Source organism: Lactuca serriola, chromosome 3, assembly GCF_051521515.1.
Source record: "Lactuca serriola cultivar US96UC23 chromosome 3, Lser_US96UC23_V15, whole genome shotgun sequence".
NCBI classification, from domain to species: domain Eukaryota; kingdom Viridiplantae; phylum Streptophyta; class Magnoliopsida; order Asterales; family Asteraceae; genus Lactuca; species Lactuca serriola.
In genome coordinates, this window is record NC_136410.1 from 41769158 (window position 1) to 41789236 (window position 20079).

The window sequence follows — 20079 nt, forward strand, 5'->3', positions numbered from 1 at the left end:
AATCTGATTCTGCGTAATGTACCCAAAATTGAATAGTCTATGCTATGGGTTTGATGCGTCGGTAGGCATGAAAGATTCTAAATGGACATGACTAGGCATAGTTGAACTTAGGAATGTTATAGACTTGAAAAATCTTGACCTAGTTAGATCCGTTTAGCCTGACAATACGACGTTTGGATAGATTGAGCAGGGAGATATATGGGAATCTACTCGTCACATTAAATGAACCCGTATCTGGAACCGTGAATTAACTTTTCCTCGATGTGCGGATTCTATCCTTAATTCCGATATTGATGGGGCAACTGGTAAATTCTGATGAATTAGGTCTGTAGAAAATTGTTTTCTTTCTCTATCTTTCTGTTAGTCATATGTTACCTCCTCTGCGTGACTCAAAATCCGACCTGGACTGTAACATATGCAACTCTATTTCTCTGCATCTTCTATCTATGCAATTCTTTCTATCTTTTAGCCATATATTGTCTCCTTTGCGTGACTCACAATCCGACCTGGTACACAGTATATGCACCATTCTTTTTCTCAATCCCTCTAAAACTTCAGTTAGTCATATGTTCCACCCTCTGCGTGATTGGAAGAGATCCGACCTGGGTGCATAGCATATGCATTCTAAATCTATCGTCTCTCTTAATGATTGGCTGCTCACCCGATGTAAGGAGTACTCTGGAAGTCCTTGATTACCGGAGCATATCAGGAAGCGGGAACCATTTTCTAGTACAATTAAAAATTAAACACTTACAGATTTTCTATAGATCTCGCTGCTCAATTTAGGTGGACAACAATATCCCTATTCGTCGTCAGCTGAATGGTCCTTAAGAAATAGTTTCTAAGAACTTAGGATCATTTTGTCTTATAACTAATACTATGTCCTAATTTTGTCACAATTTTTCATGTTTAAGTGGACAACAATACCGGCGATCGACCAGACAAAGACGTGAAGATAGAAGGTACCGACAAGCGGATAAAGACTGTCTAAAAACTTTGATCCCAAATCATTCTTAAAGTTAGATATCATTTTATTTTTGTTAAATTTGTTCATAGTTTTCTTCTAATTTAAATATTAGGGGAGAATTAAAAATTTTAAAAACCAAACAAAAAAAATAGTGTTATTTCTGTTTTATTTCTTTTTCAGAAAATATGAAAAATCCAAAAAAATATTGTGTGCTAAATTTTTCTTTTAGTTTTGTTTTGTCTTGAAAAGTGAATTCAGGTGTAGATGAGACTCACAGAGTTTGTGTCGAAAATTTCTGAGCGAAGGCTTCATCCGTGAGCATCGAAGAATTCACATTCGAAGGAGCAAGAAATGAAGATTATTCTTTGGACATTCAATCCTTCAACCCCAGAAGAAAGGTTAAGCTGACTTGAAGATTATGTGACAGATTGCATTGAAGCCTCCTCAATCAGTCTGCTGCTATCTTGAACCTGCTGAAGTGATCCAGAAGAATTGTTCTCTTTGAAGATTCTTAAGCTGAAAGAGCTATTTTTCAAGAATCAGTACATCAATCCTCCTCACCCAATGTGCGTTCAAAGTCAAATTTTGAAGAAAAGCCCAAGTGATCAAGATGAAGTCATTCATTAAAGATAAATGTTGAAGCCAATCTCCCAATGAAGATTAACAAGAAAAGCAACTACTTTTTTAAGGAGAGCTTGTTGGGTCATTTAGAAAAGAAAGTTATAAACCAAGGGGGAGATTGTTGGGTCAAAAATATGGTTTATACTTTACTTTTCTAGGAAAATGTATTTTTCTGTAATATTTTATGAGTTTACGGTCAGTGGGTGTTTACGGCCGTAAACCCATTTACGGCCCATGTTCCCCTTGTATATATATATAGGTGTTAGGGGTGAGGAGTAGAGATTGATGATGAACACATAGAATAGAGGAGCTTAAGTGTGTGCATTTGAAGGTGTTCTAGAGAGAGAGAAAAGAGAGTGTGTGTAAGTGTGTGTGAATCTCATGTAAAGGATCATCATTCTATTCATTAATACATTGAGATTTATATTATTCTGCTTCTCCTTCTCTTCTATTTGATCTGACATCATCCGTTTAATTTGGATTCCGCACCATCAAGCGGATCTGATTGATACACAAGCAGATTGGGGACTTACAGAAAGTTCTTGCTTGCCAACTTCTTCTTTTCTTTCTTCCACGTTTACACCACCAAAATGAGCTTCTTAAGGAAAAAATCACTCAAGAATGAGGGGATAAGGCGTTCTACGGTTATCTGAGGGTAAGGGAAAAAATAAGGAGGCTAGGGCTTGAACCAATATGTCCTTTATATAGTGGCACATCCTAAAATTAGGGTTTCTGGACATTGGACGTACGTTGGGCGTACATCCTGTACGCCGGCCGTACGCCAGAAGGCACCCGCGATCTTTTCCTGTCATACGTTGGGCGTAACCCAGCTTATGTTGGGCGTACCCATACGAGTTCCAATTTGCGTGCATGGTCCTCCATGCCAACTTTACTCCATAAGGGACCATTTATGCCAATAACTTGCAAGTGTCAAAACTCCCTCACCTGATCTCCGTTTCCGACGCACTTTATATCCGAGAAACTCTACACTTCCATCAACTTTATTCCTCCAGCGCCTTTAACAATACATTTGGATCTAAAGCACAAACCGAACTCTTTTATCACACAACCTACCTTACCCATATCCCAAAAAGGCCTAAACCTTTATCCCTCAAATCCTCAAAGCCTTCTCATACTCGGATTAAGGCCCACGTGCCTTAATTCACAAAACAATCTGGAACAAGATGTTATAATTCTCCCCCGCTTAAATTAGATTTTGCCCTCGAAATCGTTCTTTTTCTTCGCATAGATCAAAACAATTAACCCGAGAAGCACAACCGGAAAATCTCTTCACATTCAACGATCCTTCTCCCAAGACATCCGAAACCAAATAGAAACTCCCAAACCGATGAAGGATGGACCTCTTTTTCCCGCGGAGGTATCCGCTCTAGCTTTCCAAAATTGGAAGACCATAATGGTCTGTCCCCCCGCCGAACCGCCCATGCAGAATATCACCTTGATAATCACTCATTGAAAAACAGACTCGGATAAAAGACTTCCAACTCTGAGTACCAGGTCAGCTCCCGACCTTACAGTTTAACCTCCAACGGCTACCCCTTGCACACCCAATATGATAACTTTACAACCCTCCGATTCACAATAGCTACCTCAGCTCATCGTGACTCATAAGTCACGTATTTCACTTTACCCCAAGCGAATACTACAATTTATTTGATATCGTCTCACCTTCAACATCTGCCGTCTACCAACCACTGATTCCATGCGTTTTGCGGTTCTTCCCATACTGACGAGCTAACTCACTCTGGTTTAACACATCTGATGGAGAATAATACTTCTAAAAATGAACCCATCTACAAATCTGAAACCTCATCTTGCCTACTAAACACACGAACGAATCCAGACTCAAGCTCTAGAGTCAGATTCAACAACAGAGTTGGGTTCACTCAATTCTAATCTAATACTCAAGTCATGACCCAAGATTCGCAATCCATGCATACACCACTTCTCCAATTCCCTTCGGTTGCGATAACCACGACTCAGCTCAGAATATAGTGATTCCTGACAAATATGAAGACCTCGGACTCACCCCTGGTTCAACCACAAAGCTCCCAAGACTCAATCATTAGGGCTACCCAAGCCTAAAACCCTTATGGGTCATGCTTTAACTAGTGTATAATACGGATCCCCATGATATCATAACATTCTATCTCACTGACTAGTGAGTACTACGGCTCCCCGTAGTATCACAACACTCTCTCGCTGACTAGTGAGTACTACGGCTCCCCGTAGCATCACAACAACCTTTCACTAAATACTGAGTACTACGGCTCCCCGTAGCATCACCACAACCTCTCACTGAATAATGAGTACTACGGCTCCCTGTCGCATCACCACAACCTCTCATTGAATAGTGAGTACTACGGCTCCCCATAGCATCACCACAACCTCTCACTGAATAGTGAGAACTACGGCTCCCCATAGCATCACCACACCCTCTCATTGAATAGTGAGTACTACGGCTCCCCGTAGCATCACCACAACCTCTCACTGAATAGTGAGTACTACGACTCCACGTAGCATCACCACACCCTTTTGCACTAACTCATTGAGACTGCAGCTCCCCGCAGTCTTACCGCACTTGCTCTTACCACTTCACAATCTCATCCGCAGGTTAATGCCACACTGCGATCATCAACTCATGCTCTGTGGTCCCATATAGATAGGTGTACACACCTACCCAAATTATGCATCACCACCCCTGACGACAACTGCCATGTCCAAACACTTTCCCGTGCTGCAATTCATATTCTCAAATAATCCCGCTTGATGTCAATTAGCTGAAAAGGCTCCCACTGGAACCGTAAACACCTGATACGCCATTCGCCATCTCATAACTCAAGTCTCAAAATAATCCAAAATTTAGAACATCATACTCGGATACCATCACAAAACCTCATGATGTCATGCCTCAACCACTGATCTCCTACTTACGCCATCATACACAGATACATCAATGCATTCTTTCAGAATCCCATAACTAATCTTCAGTTCACACAACACGTAACTTAGGAATATTTCAACTCTCAATTGAAACACGGAAGAATCGTCAATGACTCAGAACACATTTACGAACATCTGAAACTCCCTCCTCTATTGCTCAAAATTTCATGCAAGAATACCCATACCGAACCAGAAACTGGTTGCCCAATCAACTTCTACCCTTCCCTAAGTGCATATAACAACCCATAAATTGAACCAGAAATTCTTAACCGTCGAAAGTATCCTTACGAGCCACCACACGGTCTTCAACCAACGGCCACCTACCATGGGGACACTCATCCTTTCCTTAAAACATACAACATGCAGTATCTCGCTTTGCCCTCGTCTCGACCACCAATAACCCTGTCCACATGTGTCCGTACCGTAGGTCTCCCTAACCATTTCTCTGACCGCACTTGAACGGATCGTTGATCCCCCCAATAGAATACCCAATTCTCCCCACTCAGGATTCGAACCATCACCGATTGGCATGCCAACAATCTATTCCATAGACTGTTTCACCAGGCATGTCACACTTGACTTTTGAAATGTACTACGCAATCACTCAAGGACCTTCCCAATGGAACCAAGCAACCTCCAAATACCTTGTCTCTGACCAAAAGTCTCGAATTCCTCCCAATGCAGGAATAATCATAAAAGTAAGAGACCTCACTTCTCATAACCGACACACAACTTAGGCAACGAAAGCCACTACTCTGAAATGCTCCTCTTGATTTCCTGACACCGCTTCTAACACATACCCTACTATACTCAAATAGGGTATATGCTGACCCTTGATCAGCTTAGTCACCACTGATGATCCTCGCTTACTGTAATACTACCTTGCGGTAGACATACTCCCTAGATACTCTGGTGAAAGATCGCATCCAATGCTTCCCCACAGATTTTAAACCCAAGCTCAGAAATCAGAAACTCATTATCTCTTCTACTTCTCACAAGAAACGAAAGTAGCGCACTCTGGTCACAGAAAGTGACATCTCCTCTATCGTCTGATTGCTCAATTTAGATCGTAATCCTCCATAAAGCACCATCTTCTACTCATCCCTGAGTCTTGCGACCCCAACTGGCATCTCACCAAAAATCCCTTGGAAACTAACTCGTTTTCCCTCACAAGGTACGCTCCATTGAAACTCGTTCAACATGGCCCTCTAGCCCCATACTCTTTCACATCTCATCTCAGTCTAACCAATCACAACGGAATAACTGGTAAAACTAGAAGCAATAACCGCCACAGGTCATGGTACTCAAACCATGTGGCCACCTCTCGATCTGCTATAAGCCATGGTACCCGAACCATTTTATCTCCTCTTAATCTGCTACAAATCATGGTACTCGAACCATGTTCTATCTTCTTAACCCGCTACAATCATGGTACTCGAACCATGTTCTCTTTTCTCAATCCACTACGAATCATGGTACTCGAACCATGTTCTCTCTTCTCAATCCACTACCTATCATGGTACTTGAACCATGTTCTCTTCTCAATCCACCACGTAGAACTTCTGGAATTCTCCCTGTTTTAAGTATGGGTCCTCTGCTTTCAGTAGTGCGGGCTCATACTACCTGCCACATCTACCCATACTTTCCACATGGATCGTCCCAGGATTCCTAACTAGCTGTTCAACCTTCTCGTTCACCAATCTTGTTATACAAGTTCGCCCTCCAGCGAATACTCTCCTTTTTCAGCATACTCATCTGACTAAGTTCACTCCCTAGGCTCTTCATAGGTTCTCTCACTTTCCTGTCCTCAGCTGCTGAAGAACTCCTTATGATGCCAGCCATCTACCTCCTGAATATCGTCATATTCACTCAGTAGCTGACTCCCATCATCGAGAGTTCCACAAAGCACGAAGCAAGCAACATTCGGGCATCGGGTAATCTCCACCAGCACATAAAACCCCTCTAGGTTATTACCCCAATTGCTCTCCTCATACTCGAAGGATATCACCGAACTCAAGCAATTTTACCCTACGCAGGCATCTGACTACCCACTCATTAGACTCCTCAAATGCTCATCTAGGTATCTCTCCTAGATTACTCCTCTACTTGAATCCCTCTCTAAAAAGGATTCCTGTTGGATACTCTTACTCCGCACATACTCAAAAGCAAATCACAGATAGTAGCAACTCCAAGGCTAAGGCATCACAAATAAGGCCACTCTAGTACTAAAATATGAAATACCTAGCCTATCTCTAGCATGAATAATATCTCATAACACAAAAGTAAGGGTATTTTGAGAAATCACCGTTCGGGCTCCGGCTGATTGTACACACTGTTCCAACTCGTTTTCTCTTAAACTCTTTCTTATTTTAGAAAAATTAATCTCTTTGAAAATCTTTCTCAAATCCTCAGTTTGAGTTCAAACACACCCGGAGGTGCATCCGAATCCCTCAAACCAAGGCTCTGATACCAACTTGTAACACCGTAAATTTTCAAAAAAAAATTACATTTAAATATCACATAATTCTCATAACATGTTTCACATAAATCCCATTTAATTTATTTACAAAACACAACTTTAGAATTAATTAATAATAATCCAGGATCCTCAAATCATAACTCCTTCTCTGGTGTGTACAATCGAGCTGATACCTTCCCGCGATTCTGAGAAAAACTTGAAACACATAACACATAACACGGTAAGCACGAAGCTTAGTGAGTTCCCCAAAATACCACACAAACATATTAGCCACTCGATGCTATAACGCCGTAGGACCCTCCGGTCCGATGTGTCTCAGCGGGACCCTCCAGCCCCATGGCTCGTTGGACCCTCTTGTCCGGTCTGGGTGAGAACCCTCCGGTCTCACTACTCGTTGGACCCTTCGGTCCGGTCTAAGTAAGGACCCTCCGATCTCATAGTTCGTTGGACCCTCCGGTCCGGTCATAATATAGCATAGTTCATTGGAGCCTCCGGTCCGGTCTAAATATCACATAATATAGCACGCAACACATATCACACATAAAATGCATAAATCAGGCAAGCACATAAGACCCTCTGGTCACACATAATTACCACTCTAGGTAAAGTATAGTGAGAAGACTCACCTTGGATAATAAACAGCCCCCTATAAATGTTGCAGCTATACATCGTCTACTAACTCTGTGCTAACCCACAATTAACCCAATTAGGAACTAAGTCCAACTCTCACTCAGAAGGTCCAAGAAAGACCACCGATCATCCCATCAATAACCTAAAACCCATTACCAAGGCCCAAAATATCTTTGGCCCATAATATCTGACTTATGATGGCCCAAAAGGCCCAATGACCCAAGGCGTGTCCCAACCGTGGCCTAAGGACACAAAACCCATATTGATAGAGTACGTGGGGCGTACCTCTACATACGTTAAGCGTATAGGCAAGATGGTGAGTACGATGGGTGTACCTGCACATACGCTCAGCGTAATTCTCCTGTTAAGTCCTTTTTCCATTAACCACTTATTACACCACTCCAGAGGCTACAAACTCGGATCCATGTCCTTTTCCATGTCTTATTCCATAAAGTCACTGACTTGGTGACTTTACTTGGCCCAAACAACTCAAACTCCAAAAATGATCTTCTACTTCCATAAAGAGGCCTAGATCTCATGCATGATTATGAATGGACTAGCAAGTTCAAAACTTTATTGGTTATGAAACACTTTTAGCCTTGAGGGTGGCAACCCTAGGCTCAGAAATGAGATTTCATCATAAAGGTCCCATCTTGGGACCTAAAATGACTCCAAAACTAGATCTATGCATCCTTAAGTAAAGTCATGAACTTTATACCTCCAAAGAGTCCCAAATGATGATGTTATTCCAGATCTATGAGCTCCAACTTCGAAAGTTCTTCCTTGCCAACTTCTTCTTTTCCTTCTTCCAAGTTTACACCACCAAAATGAGCTTCTTAAGGAGAAAATCACTCAAGAATGAGGGGATGAGGCGTTTTAAGGTTATATGAGGGTAAGGGAACAGATAAGGAGGCTAGGGCTTGAACCAATATGTCCTTTATATAGTGGCACACCCTAAAACTAGGGTTTCTGGACATTTGACCTACGCTGGGTGTACATCTTGTACGTCAGGCGTACACAAGAAGGCATCCGCGATCTTTTCCTGTCATACGTTGGGCGTAACCCAGCTTACGCTGGGCGTACCCACACGCGTTCCAATTTGCATGCATGGTCCTCCATGCCAACTTTTCTCCATAAGGGACCATTTATGCCAATAACTTGCAAGTGCCATAACTCCCTCACCCGATGTCCGTTTCCGACGCACTTTATATCCGAGAAACTCTACACTTGCATCAACTTTATTCCTCCAATGCCTTTAACAATACATTTGGCTCTAAAGCACAAACCGAACTCTTTTATCACACAACCTACCTTACCCATATCCCAAAAAGGCCTAAACCTTTGTCCCTCAAAGCCTCAAAGCCTTCTCATACTTGGATTAAGGCCCATGGGCCTTAATTCACAAAAGAATCTGGAACAGGATGTTACAACTACCTTCCATACCTATCCATACTTTCCTCAAGAACCGTATGGAGTCCTCTAAGTCACCTACTCATAATAATACTCTCAATACTTGCTCAACAACATAGCAATTGCGCTAAAATACTTCCTAGGATCTCCTAGGACTCCCCACCTCCCCTGCCATCAACTGCTGAAGGACTCCAATCAATGTTAGCTAACCGCTTCATGAATACAATTACATGAAACAAAACTTAAATAATCTTTCAACTAAAAGACCCAACCCTGCAACGGTTAGACTCAAACGAGAGTTGCAAAATAGGACCGCATCCTTCACTTTAAGATTATTTAACCTTTGTAGCATGTAATTTAACGTATGAATTTGATAGCTAGCTCACATCAATGTGGATCCCATAAAGCATAAAGCAAGCAACATTCAAGCAGTGGAGTCGACTAGCACTAAGACATACTAAAATCAGGCAGGTCCTCACATGAAAATTCTGACCACTAGGCCCAAGCATCTAGTATACACCTTCATCCTGCCCTCACGCTCTCAAAAGTGGCTAATCATTCCTCATGCCATCCTGCTACGAACTGCACCCACTCATGAAACTTTCACCAACCCTATCGAATACTTGATTCTACCATGAGCCCTTTATCAACCAAGAACAGGAAATAAGGCTAAACCAAACATTCTCAGGCTATAGAATCTTAGTTATGTACAACTATGAGGCATACACTAAGAAACTACAATTATGATGGCAATTGAGTATAAGAAAGAAACCCTAGGCTACCAAGTATCATATAATCAGGAAAGTCTATCATACAAATCCTGAAGATCCCTAGACTATTAGTAGAATGATGTCTTAACATATCATGACATCAAATAACAGTGTGGTAATTTGGGGTCTACTTATTGTCTCCGACTGATCGTACACATCACATCCTCTTTTGGTTATTTTGAAAACAACTTTGAAAATCATTTTTAAAACCGTTTTCCTTAGTTTGAGACTGGATTCACACGAGTGCTCCTCTATTTCACTCAAACCAAGGCTCTGATACCAACTTTAACGCCTCGAAAATCACAACCAATTTAAACTTGTCAAAACAACCCATTTACTAATAAAAGTGTTTACAAAACAATTGTATCCAAAAACATGATTTAAAATTACAGTCTCTCAAGATCCAATCAGTAGTAAAACCAAGGATGTGTACGGTCACGCCTTTGCCTTGTCACCGTCCTCTGAAGAACCTGAAACCCTAAAATAAAATTGTAAGCACGAAGCTTAGTGAGTACCCCCAAAGTACCAACACACAAACATATAACATATACAAATAACAGCATGTACTGGGTCCACAACTAAAAGACTGGATTACCCATGAGCTCACAGTCTGATCCTGGCTTGCATATCAGACCCACAACTCATATTTGGCTTGCTCATCAGCCCACATCATAAGTCTAGCTTGTCCTTGGGGCTCACAACTTATGTCTAACTTGCTTCCTGACCCAATCAGTCATTGGACTAAAATACCCTCAAGTCCTCGGTATGAGTCTGGCATACCACCCAATCCTCAGCTCATATCTGGAATGCACCTAAGACCTTAGTATGAGTCTGGCATGCCCTACCCGGACCTCAACTCATATCTAAAATGCTCCAGGATTTGTTGGCTACACTACGAAGAAGTACACCTCAACACAACACAATATGCCGATATATAACATATAACAAACATACATAGATAATCATGCATACAAAATCACATGTAGTCCTACAGATCTACCAGACTAGCACATCGACAACTAGCATATAACCATGCAGATCTATTCCATACTCAGCATATCAGTGTATAGCATGATACCAATCTAATGGGCCAGCTTTGGTGCCTTCGACCCGTAAGTACAGTGAGGAAAACTCACCTGAAGCGGATGAATATCTCAGACAAATGCTCGAACCGTTGATCCGAAAATCCCCGCGCGCTAGCACCATTAAATATCATCCAATTAGTAATTGAATCTCGACCTATAATCAAGAATCTGAATTACTTGCCTAATGACCAGGGTAAAAGACCATTTTACCTTTTTTCTTACTTGACCCAAAACTAAGGCCCGATATGGCCCAACTTCCAATTTGGGCCCAAAAACCATCATGAATCAAATTCCAAGAAAGCCCAACAAGGCCCAAACCAAAAGACCCAAAATTACACATCCTGGGGAGTACACCTCGCGTACTCACCCTCTAAGCGCAATGTATAAGTCTCTAAAGCATGAAACTCAATTTACGTTGAGCATACTTCTGAGTACGCCCAGCGTACTCATCAGGGGCAAAAAATTCACATTAAGCTATTATTGGGTTAAGTTAAAGGCACCCAACCACTTCTCTTAACCCTTAACAATGTCTTAACCCATAAAGTCAAAACCTTTAAGGCTTTGCATGGCTAAAGATGGCTAAACCTCCAAAATCCTTCCTTTCACAACACTCAAAACTACTTAACTCTTTCATGGTGCTAAGGAAACGATCAAGCAAGCATTTTTATGGCTCAATACACTTCATGACCGCAAAAAAGGACAATTAATATGCTTTGGAGTACTCCATACTCACAAAGATCCAAACTTTAGGACAAAAGCTTATGAAACTATGCCATAACAAAATATATGAATAGATTCATCAAGTTTGAAGCTTTAGACCTTGAGAAAGTAGATCAAGATGCACTAAGCCTGGATCCACAAGCTTCAAGCAATCCCACACTTCTCCAAGAAGCTCCTTCTTCTTATATGAGCACCAAAATGCATGAAATACCACCAAAAACTCAAGAACCACACCAATAGAAGCTAGGGTTTCATTTCTAGGGTTTAAGGGGATGGAGGCTGAAGATAATATGGTTTGGTGGTAAGTTAAGGAGTTTAAATAGGGTCCAAGACCCTAAATTAGGGTTTGGGTCTGACTGGAATACGCCTTGCGCACTACAGGTATGCGTTGCTTACTCCCGTAAGCATCTGCAATCAATCTGACTAGCACGCCCCGTGTACTCCCATGTACACCCAGCGTACTAGGCTCAACACAAGTACGCCCAACGTACACTTATGTACACCTCGCGTACTAGGTTTAACCCTTGAACCACCAAACTTTCGAAGGCCATAACTTCTTCGTTCTAAGTCCGTTTTCAACGATCCATATATCCTCGGAAAAGGTAACGAGAAGCTCTACACTTCTATCAACTCCTCCTTGCCTTAAAACTTTCCGAACAAAAATCCAAGATTCATAAAAATCCTGACTGCCACTTTATGGTTATACCATTGGGCTCCAAATCACAAACCGAATTCCCAGATTATCTATCCTACCTTATCCACAACCAAATGGGTCTAAATCTCTCTTTCTCAAAGGACCTAAGTCCTATGATAACCAGTCTTTGGGTCATGGCCCCACGTTAGGAAATGATTCAGAACAGGGTGTTACACATACTTTGTGGACCACTTGATATGATCTAATAATCACCGTGGTATATGTGGATAACTGATATTTATAAATCACACTTTATATACAATTTACAAAGGCGTCACCTCACGGATCAAAGTTACATTTTGGTCCCTTACACAATTTCTTTTTATAGTTACGCTTTTACTAATTGCAAACGAGTTCACCGATGCAACGCGTGTGATGACTTAATTACTAGTTTTATTAAATTTGTATAAAGTAATACATATTTTGCATTATATTTTTTAGAGGTTATTGAACTTAGATTTGTATACACATAATAATATGCTTTAAACATATAAGTATTTTTTGTCGACACATATTTTATTAAAATAAATCATAAAATATATTTTGGTCATTTGACTTAATATATCATCTTAAATTAATATTTATTTATATATAATTTTATTTGACCCACATTTATATTTTATGATAGATTGATTGTCAAATCAATATTAATAACACAATCTTACTAATAAGTTGGAACAAAATTTGAGAAATAGCCAAAATGTGTTATTTACATAAGAAATACATTGAAGAAAATAAAAAATCAACTTGATCATAAAATTGAGAAATAATCATTTACATATGAAGTAAATTACAAAAAATAAAGAATCATTTACGTAAGAAATAAATTACATAAAACAAAAATTGACATGAATCACATGATCTTACTAATACTTGACGAAATGTTTGAGCTAAAATTAAGAAATAATCATTTACATAAGAAATATATGACATAAAACAAAACATTTTATTTAATATCTAGTTATTCCTTTAGTAGACAATTCATGTTTAAAGCTTCAAATCTACCATACAAACATCCATAATTTTTTAAATACTACCAACATAATTTACATATATATATATATATATATATATATATATATATACATATATATATATATATATATATATATATATATATATATATATATATATATATATATATATATATAGAGAGAGAGAGAGAGCTAGGTTCATTTGTTTAAACTAATTATTGTGTTATTGTATGAGTAAATACAGGCCAATCATTTCAAAAGGGTAAATATGTAATCTTATACTTAATTAATTATGGTAAATATATAAATCAATTAATATCCCTTTAATTTAGGGATATCAGTTTTAAAACCCAATTTCTAGTCTGCCTCTTCCCTCCTCTCTTATATTCATCGACTTTCGGTGCTCTCTCATACCTCCATTTCATATTTTCACCCACCGCCACTCTCTTTCTCTGTTTTTTGTTTTCCCCAATCTCGCTCATGCGAGAATCTTCAATCTTTCCACCCCATTTTTCATCATCAGCCACTTCACTAACATAATTCACAAAGAAAACCCAATTCCAGGGCTACAAGATTTTCAGGATCTGTTTATTACCTTTCCTAGATTTCTATGTTTCCCAATTCGGAAACATGACCTATTACGATTGAATTGATTTTCAAAACCGAGAAAAACAACATGTACGAGATTGATTGATATGAAAGGGGCTCGTTTATCTCATCTTTAATAATAGGTTGTTAGGGTTAAGTGATCGTTGTGGGGTTAGATATTCAATTTGAGATTTGGATGACAGATTTTGAATTCAAGATTGGATAAAGAAATTAATCGAGACAATATGTATATGGATTATCATGGCGATATGGGTCATCTTGACCCCGAATTGTTACAGCTAAATGAAGTGTCTTCTTTGGCTATCAAGTCAAATTCTTATGTTTCCGAGAAGCTATTCGAGCAATGGCTATCGCTCCCCAAAACCACTCTCTTGGTAATTATTATAATTTAATTTTCTATTTGACGTAAAACGGGTTCTCTTGTGATGTCTGTGTGCAAGTTTTTTATTTTTACAGGTATAAACAATTTTTGTGTTCAGGCTTCTTTTAATTTTTATTTCCATGTCTGTGTGCAAGTTTTTTATTTTTTATGGTGTTGGATTTTCATTGCCTACCAGGTGTTTGATCATTTGCTTCACTGAGTTTTGGAATATTTGATTATCGGAGCAAGGTTTCCGTCTTCATGTGCGTGCCTTTCTCGTAAAGATGGTATGACTTGTCAATACGTTTTCCTACTTTTTAACTAAAAATTTTCTAGGTGAAAGGGGGTATTGGAGGTATAGTTGAATAATATAAAGAAATACAAACTCTGAGAAGCTATTAGGATGTGGGAATGATGAAAGCAAAGCCAGTAAAGGTATGTCATTTCCTTTCATAATTACTTGATAAATGATGTTTTATTTATTTATTTAATTTTGTGTATTTTCTTTCATCTGAAAATCTTTGATATATATTCCAAAATTGGGCAGGAATGTATTACATAGAATACATACTTCAGAATCCAGGGGTTTGTTTGGATGTTAGATAGAAATCATTGGGTGTTTGGGTTTGTTTCATTTGATAGAAAACAATGGGTGTTTGGATTGGGTGTTTGACAGGGAAGGGAAGGAAATGAAAAGTAGTTTTTTTGGCTAATATACATATCAGAATGAGCAGTTTGGCTAATATCTATTGGAATGGAATCAAGAATTCCAATTTCGTTGGAATGGAATGACGAATTCCAATTTTGTTGGAATCACAGAAGTTGATGCTTGAAGAACGGACCACAAAATTGAAACGGACCTCATTATTCTTTTAGAATATATTAGTCGTTGTTAGATTTTGATGTAATTATTAACAATTGTTACCCGTATTCTATAAAAAATAATGTATTTGTTGTTTTTATTCTTCAATTGATTGTTCGAGAATTTGTTATTCTACAATAAAAATATGTTCAAGAATATTTTTATTATTTTATGGTTCAAGAATTTTTTTATTTTTGAATATATTCAAACATATTCTGTCAGAATGTCCGAATTAAAAACATAATAATTCGTAAAATCAGATTTTTAAAATTAATATAATCTATAATCCCTTAAAATATGCAAACTTCCTTTATTAAATCTATGTTAATTAACTAAAATACCCTTCTAGTTAAATTAAATGGTATTTTTCGATTATTTTTAATTTAATAATATGTATTAATCACTTTCTTAAAATAAGTAAAATGATTGGCCCATATTTATGCATAGAATAACACAATAATTAGTTTGAATAGAATAACCTAGGCCTATATATATATATATATATATATATATATATATATATATATATATATATATATATATATATATATATATATATATATATATGTGTGTGTGTGTGTGTGTGTATCATAAGTACCGTTAAGGATACTAAGTTATAAAAACTTTTAAGTGATTATTAATAATTAGGTGAATGTAATGAAGGTTGGAGATGTCAAATGCATATAAAATTCATATAGTCCAAGAAAAAATATCTATTTTATAAAATATATAATAATATAGATAGATAGATATAGACACATAAATTAGTTTTGATATATATATATATATATATATATATATATATATATATATATATATATATATATATATATATATATATATATATATATATATATATATATATATTTCATTCAACATGTACATTACCAATATTACCTAACAATATATTTTCATTTAGAGCCTTTAAATCATTAGGACATTTGAATCATTAAGATGTTACTAAACACCTCTCAAATTTCATATGATATCAAATTAAAATGGATTTTTTTTCCCATTTCACAGGTATTCAGCTATTCATATTTATCTTCACGTCCTCAGCTTCAAAAGAATGTCCAACTGGCCCCTTGTCTGTCATAAACTACACATTCTACTTTTAACTTTGGTAAATGCATAAAACCGACCAAGTTAATATGTAATAACTCGAATGCCACTTCGACTATTACTTTTAATAACTATTCTAGAAATTTACAATCGATATTCTAGGCAATTTCATTACTAATCTCCTCTGTCATCTTCTTGAAGTATCTTAAAACTGGTGATCATCATACAACATTTAGTTCGGACTTGACATTTTCCTTCATTACACGTCACATCTTTAGTTTCACCTAGGAAGACATCATATAATAATTAATCATATGTGGTTTAAGTATATTATTACAATACCTACTTCCATATTAAACGTGGTAGATAGTCAATCAAATTATCTATAGATTTGTAACATTTCTCCTGCTCACTTCATACATACTAAAGTCTATCTTGCATTATCATATATCCCTTCTATCAAGATTAGAAAATTTTCGTTTTGTTTTTCCTTGATCATAATCAAAATAGGGAAACCAAAAAGCAAGAGCAAAGACATGGGAGATATTTGATATATACACAGATGTACGATCCGGTGGTAGCCAAGGTAAGTGATAAGAAAAGCAAAGTGGGGACTCAAATATGAGGCTTAAATCTCCCCACAATCCTCCACAGGATAAGACCACAATCTCGAATCCACTATCCCCATTGGCTCTCACTTCCTATATGCCCATTTTCGCCCATCACTCCAATTCCGTGACTCCAAAAAGCTCCAATCTTTAACATCACCACCTCCAATGGCAGCCACTCTATCAACCACCATGGCCATGCTTAACGCCAAGTGCATGACCTCCGCCAAACCCTCTAAACCAACCCCCAACAAACCCATCTCTCTCATCTCCGTCCAAAACCTTCCCAAATCCCTAACCTCCTCAAAACCCGCCACCATCTCCCTCACCGGAACCGCCATCGCCGGAGCCATCTTCTCCACCTTGAACTCATGCGACCCTGCTTTTGCCGTACAACAGATCGCCGACATTGCAGAAGGAGACAACCGTGGAATCGCTCTTCTCTTACCTCTCGTTCCAGCCATCGCCTGGGTGCTGTACAACATCTTTCAACCTGCGGTTAACCAGATCAACAAGATGAGGACCAAAGGAGTGGTGGTTGGGCTTGGAATCGGTGGTGGTTTAGCAGCATCGTCTGGGCTGTTTGCTACGCCGGAGGCCGCCGCCGCCGCTGAAGCCGCTGCTAATGACAATAGAGGGCAACTTCTTTTGATTGTTGTCGCACCTGCTATTCTTTGGGTGCTCTACAACATTTTACAGCCTGCTCTTAACCAGATCAACAAAATGAGAAATTGATCAATCATATATATATAAATTGGGTACATTGAACTAGTAATCTTGTAATCGCATTTCTTGTTAATCAACTTCTCTTCGAAAACATATATTTATATATCTTCTTTTTTTGCCATTTTTTATGCTCAACCGAATTAGTTTATTATGATTCAAATAAGTTACTATTACAAGATCTTCGTTCCAAGAAGATACAACATACATGCCATTTAGGCTACAAGTGATGCTTTTTTAATCACTATTCTTTTTTCCGGGAATCTTTGAGTTGTCCCCTCTTTCTGATTTGGAGGCAGAACCCTAGGCGCCAAGAATCCACGGCAAACTCCGGCAACGAGTTTAGCAAAGCCCAGATGACGGAGTGAGGCCAGTAAGGTGTGCAGCGTGGGTCATGCCCCAACCACCGTAGCCCCGCCTTGGCATATCCGGTTGGTGATGGTACAAAAAACGAAGATCTTTTGATAGACGCCATCTTCGTTGCTACGTATAATGGAACCTGCAACCAGTTTTACTGAATCAAACTCTGATACATTTGATAGTTCAAAGTAAAAAAGTTACCTGACACTGGACGTCGATCCCACTGTTCTTGTATTCAACATACAAACACCTTGAAAATTGATCGATATACCTAAACAAACAACAAACGAAACACACGAGACCTTTTCAAATGTAATCAAATTTGATTACAGAGTGAATAAAGATGTAAAACTTACGCTTTTGTTGCAGCGTAAACAGCATAAAGAGGATCTGATGGGATGACGATAGCAGCACCAGAGCCAATATTCACGATTGCGCCTCTCTTTCTCTTCAACATCGCCGGTAATACTGCTTGTGTCACTTTAGTAGTCGCTTCAACATTAACCTTAATCAAATTATTCAACAATTCATCATCCACTTCATGGAAAAACCTAGCGTAAGGATATGAAATCCCAGCATTATTTATCAAAACCCCAACATCTAACCCCTCGATTGCCTCAGTAATCTTCTTGATACCTTCCGATAAATCACCGGTAAGATCAAAAATGACATTCTTGATCTGGGTTTTTGAGAATTTGGATTTAATCTCAGAGGAAACGTCCTCAAGTTTCTTAGGGTTTCGACCCACCAAGATCAAGTTAAGACCTTTTTTAGCTAATTCAAAGGCAAAAGCTTTGCCAATGCCATCTGTGGAGCCAGTAACAAGTGCCCATGATCCATATTTCTTGATGTTCTTTGGAGGTCTTAAGAAATTAACGTAAACCCATGTGAGAATTGAAACTGAAATCTTTAATATAGATAAAGAACCCAAGAGAAAAAGAACAATAACCCATAAAGGTTGGGTTTTTAGGGTTTCCAAGAAACCGATCTCCATTGTTGTGTATGTGATTTGGAGTTGGATCTGAGATATGGGTTTTGTAGATGAGAGACTATAATAAATAAGGTGAGTAATGAGGTGATGGTTGGCAATATTGGTTTGAAATTTAAATGCTTTTGAGTCTTGACCATTATTAAGGACTGAGTTTTCAAGAAAACACGCAACTGCATATTTTGATGAAGCTCGAGATGGCAAGTATTCAAACAAGTTTGTTGAAGCTGATGAACGAAAAAAGTAAACCTTATTCTAAATTTTTTGTTCCAATGGGGATGTGGGGATTAATAATTTCTCTTAATAATATTCTAATATTCTAAATGACTATATATGATAATTAGTTGTAAATGCAATACGTCTTGAATCCAGAATTTTAGTTAAATTTGTGTCACTACGTCGTTTTTAAGAAATAGTACAAAATAACTATTTATCATGAAAACTTAGTAAGTTTTGTATACATTTTGAGTTGCAAAACTATTTTTAATTTTTTCCGAAAAAAATACTTTTCAAAGTTGTCATATTTTTTTAATACATAATTTTTGAAATGTTTTACACTAAAAAAATAGTTTTTAAGGTAATTTGCGGTGGACAGAAATTTCAAAATCTTTTGGAATCTCCTAACTCACAAGTTGCAAAATTTATGGTCATTTTTATTATTGATAAAAAAAAATATTGATCAAATTGTTAAATGTAGATTTGGCAATTTGCAAGGTTTCTTTACCAGACCGTGGAGCAACATCATCCGTTCTTCTTATCAACTTGCGGCTAGAGGATTGAGTTGGGGTTGTCATGTTCAAAAAATGGTTGGTAATGATCACTTGACCAATTTTTGGAGGATATTTGATGTTGTTATTTGCATATTAAAGTTCGTTTTCTAAGATTTTTGCTTTGGATACTTCTAAAGCTGTTATGATCGAGTCAATAAGTAAACTCATTTTTAGTCCCGGGGTGTCGAAGAAAATCTAACAGAATTATCTAAATGAGATTTTGCAAAACTTGGTGTTATATAACAAATGGGTGAGAGTTTGGGAGAGTTTTGGCTTCAATTACATTACTTAGGAGGAGGGAGTTATTCCTCCCAACCCAATGAACTAACTGTAACATCAGTTGTTGTTGTTGTTGTTGTTGTTGTTTTTTTTTTTTTTTTTTTTTTTTAACCCACAACACACGGAAACCCTATATTTTTCAACCC

At 38.0% G+C, this 20079-nt stretch overlaps 2 protein-coding genes across 2 annotated transcripts; one reads left to right on the forward strand and one right to left on the reverse strand.

Annotated features, from left to right (window-relative positions):
• The first annotated feature begins 16811 nt into the window (after window positions 1-16811).
• On the forward strand, window positions 16812-17660 carry PSBY (photosystem II BY). Its single transcript, XM_079029902.1, has 2 exons — window positions 16812-16933; window positions 16966-17660. The coding sequence occupies exons 1-2, from the start codon at window positions 16827-16829 to the stop codon at window positions 17546-17548; spliced, it is 690 nt and encodes a 229-aa protein (XP_078886028.1). The 5' UTR covers window positions 16812-16826; the 3' UTR covers window positions 17549-17660.
• On the reverse strand, window positions 17661-19010 carry KCR1 (beta-ketoacyl reductase 1). The gene is made up of 3 exons (XM_079029901.1): window positions 18253-19010; window positions 18098-18167; window positions 17661-18035 (listed from the first exon to the last, which is right to left on the reverse strand). Exons 1-3 carry the CDS (start codon window positions 18888-18890, stop codon window positions 17781-17783), a joined length of 963 nt encoding a protein of 320 aa, XP_078886027.1. The 5' UTR covers window positions 18891-19010; the 3' UTR covers window positions 17661-17780.
• Window positions 19011-20079: the final 1069 nt, after the last annotated feature.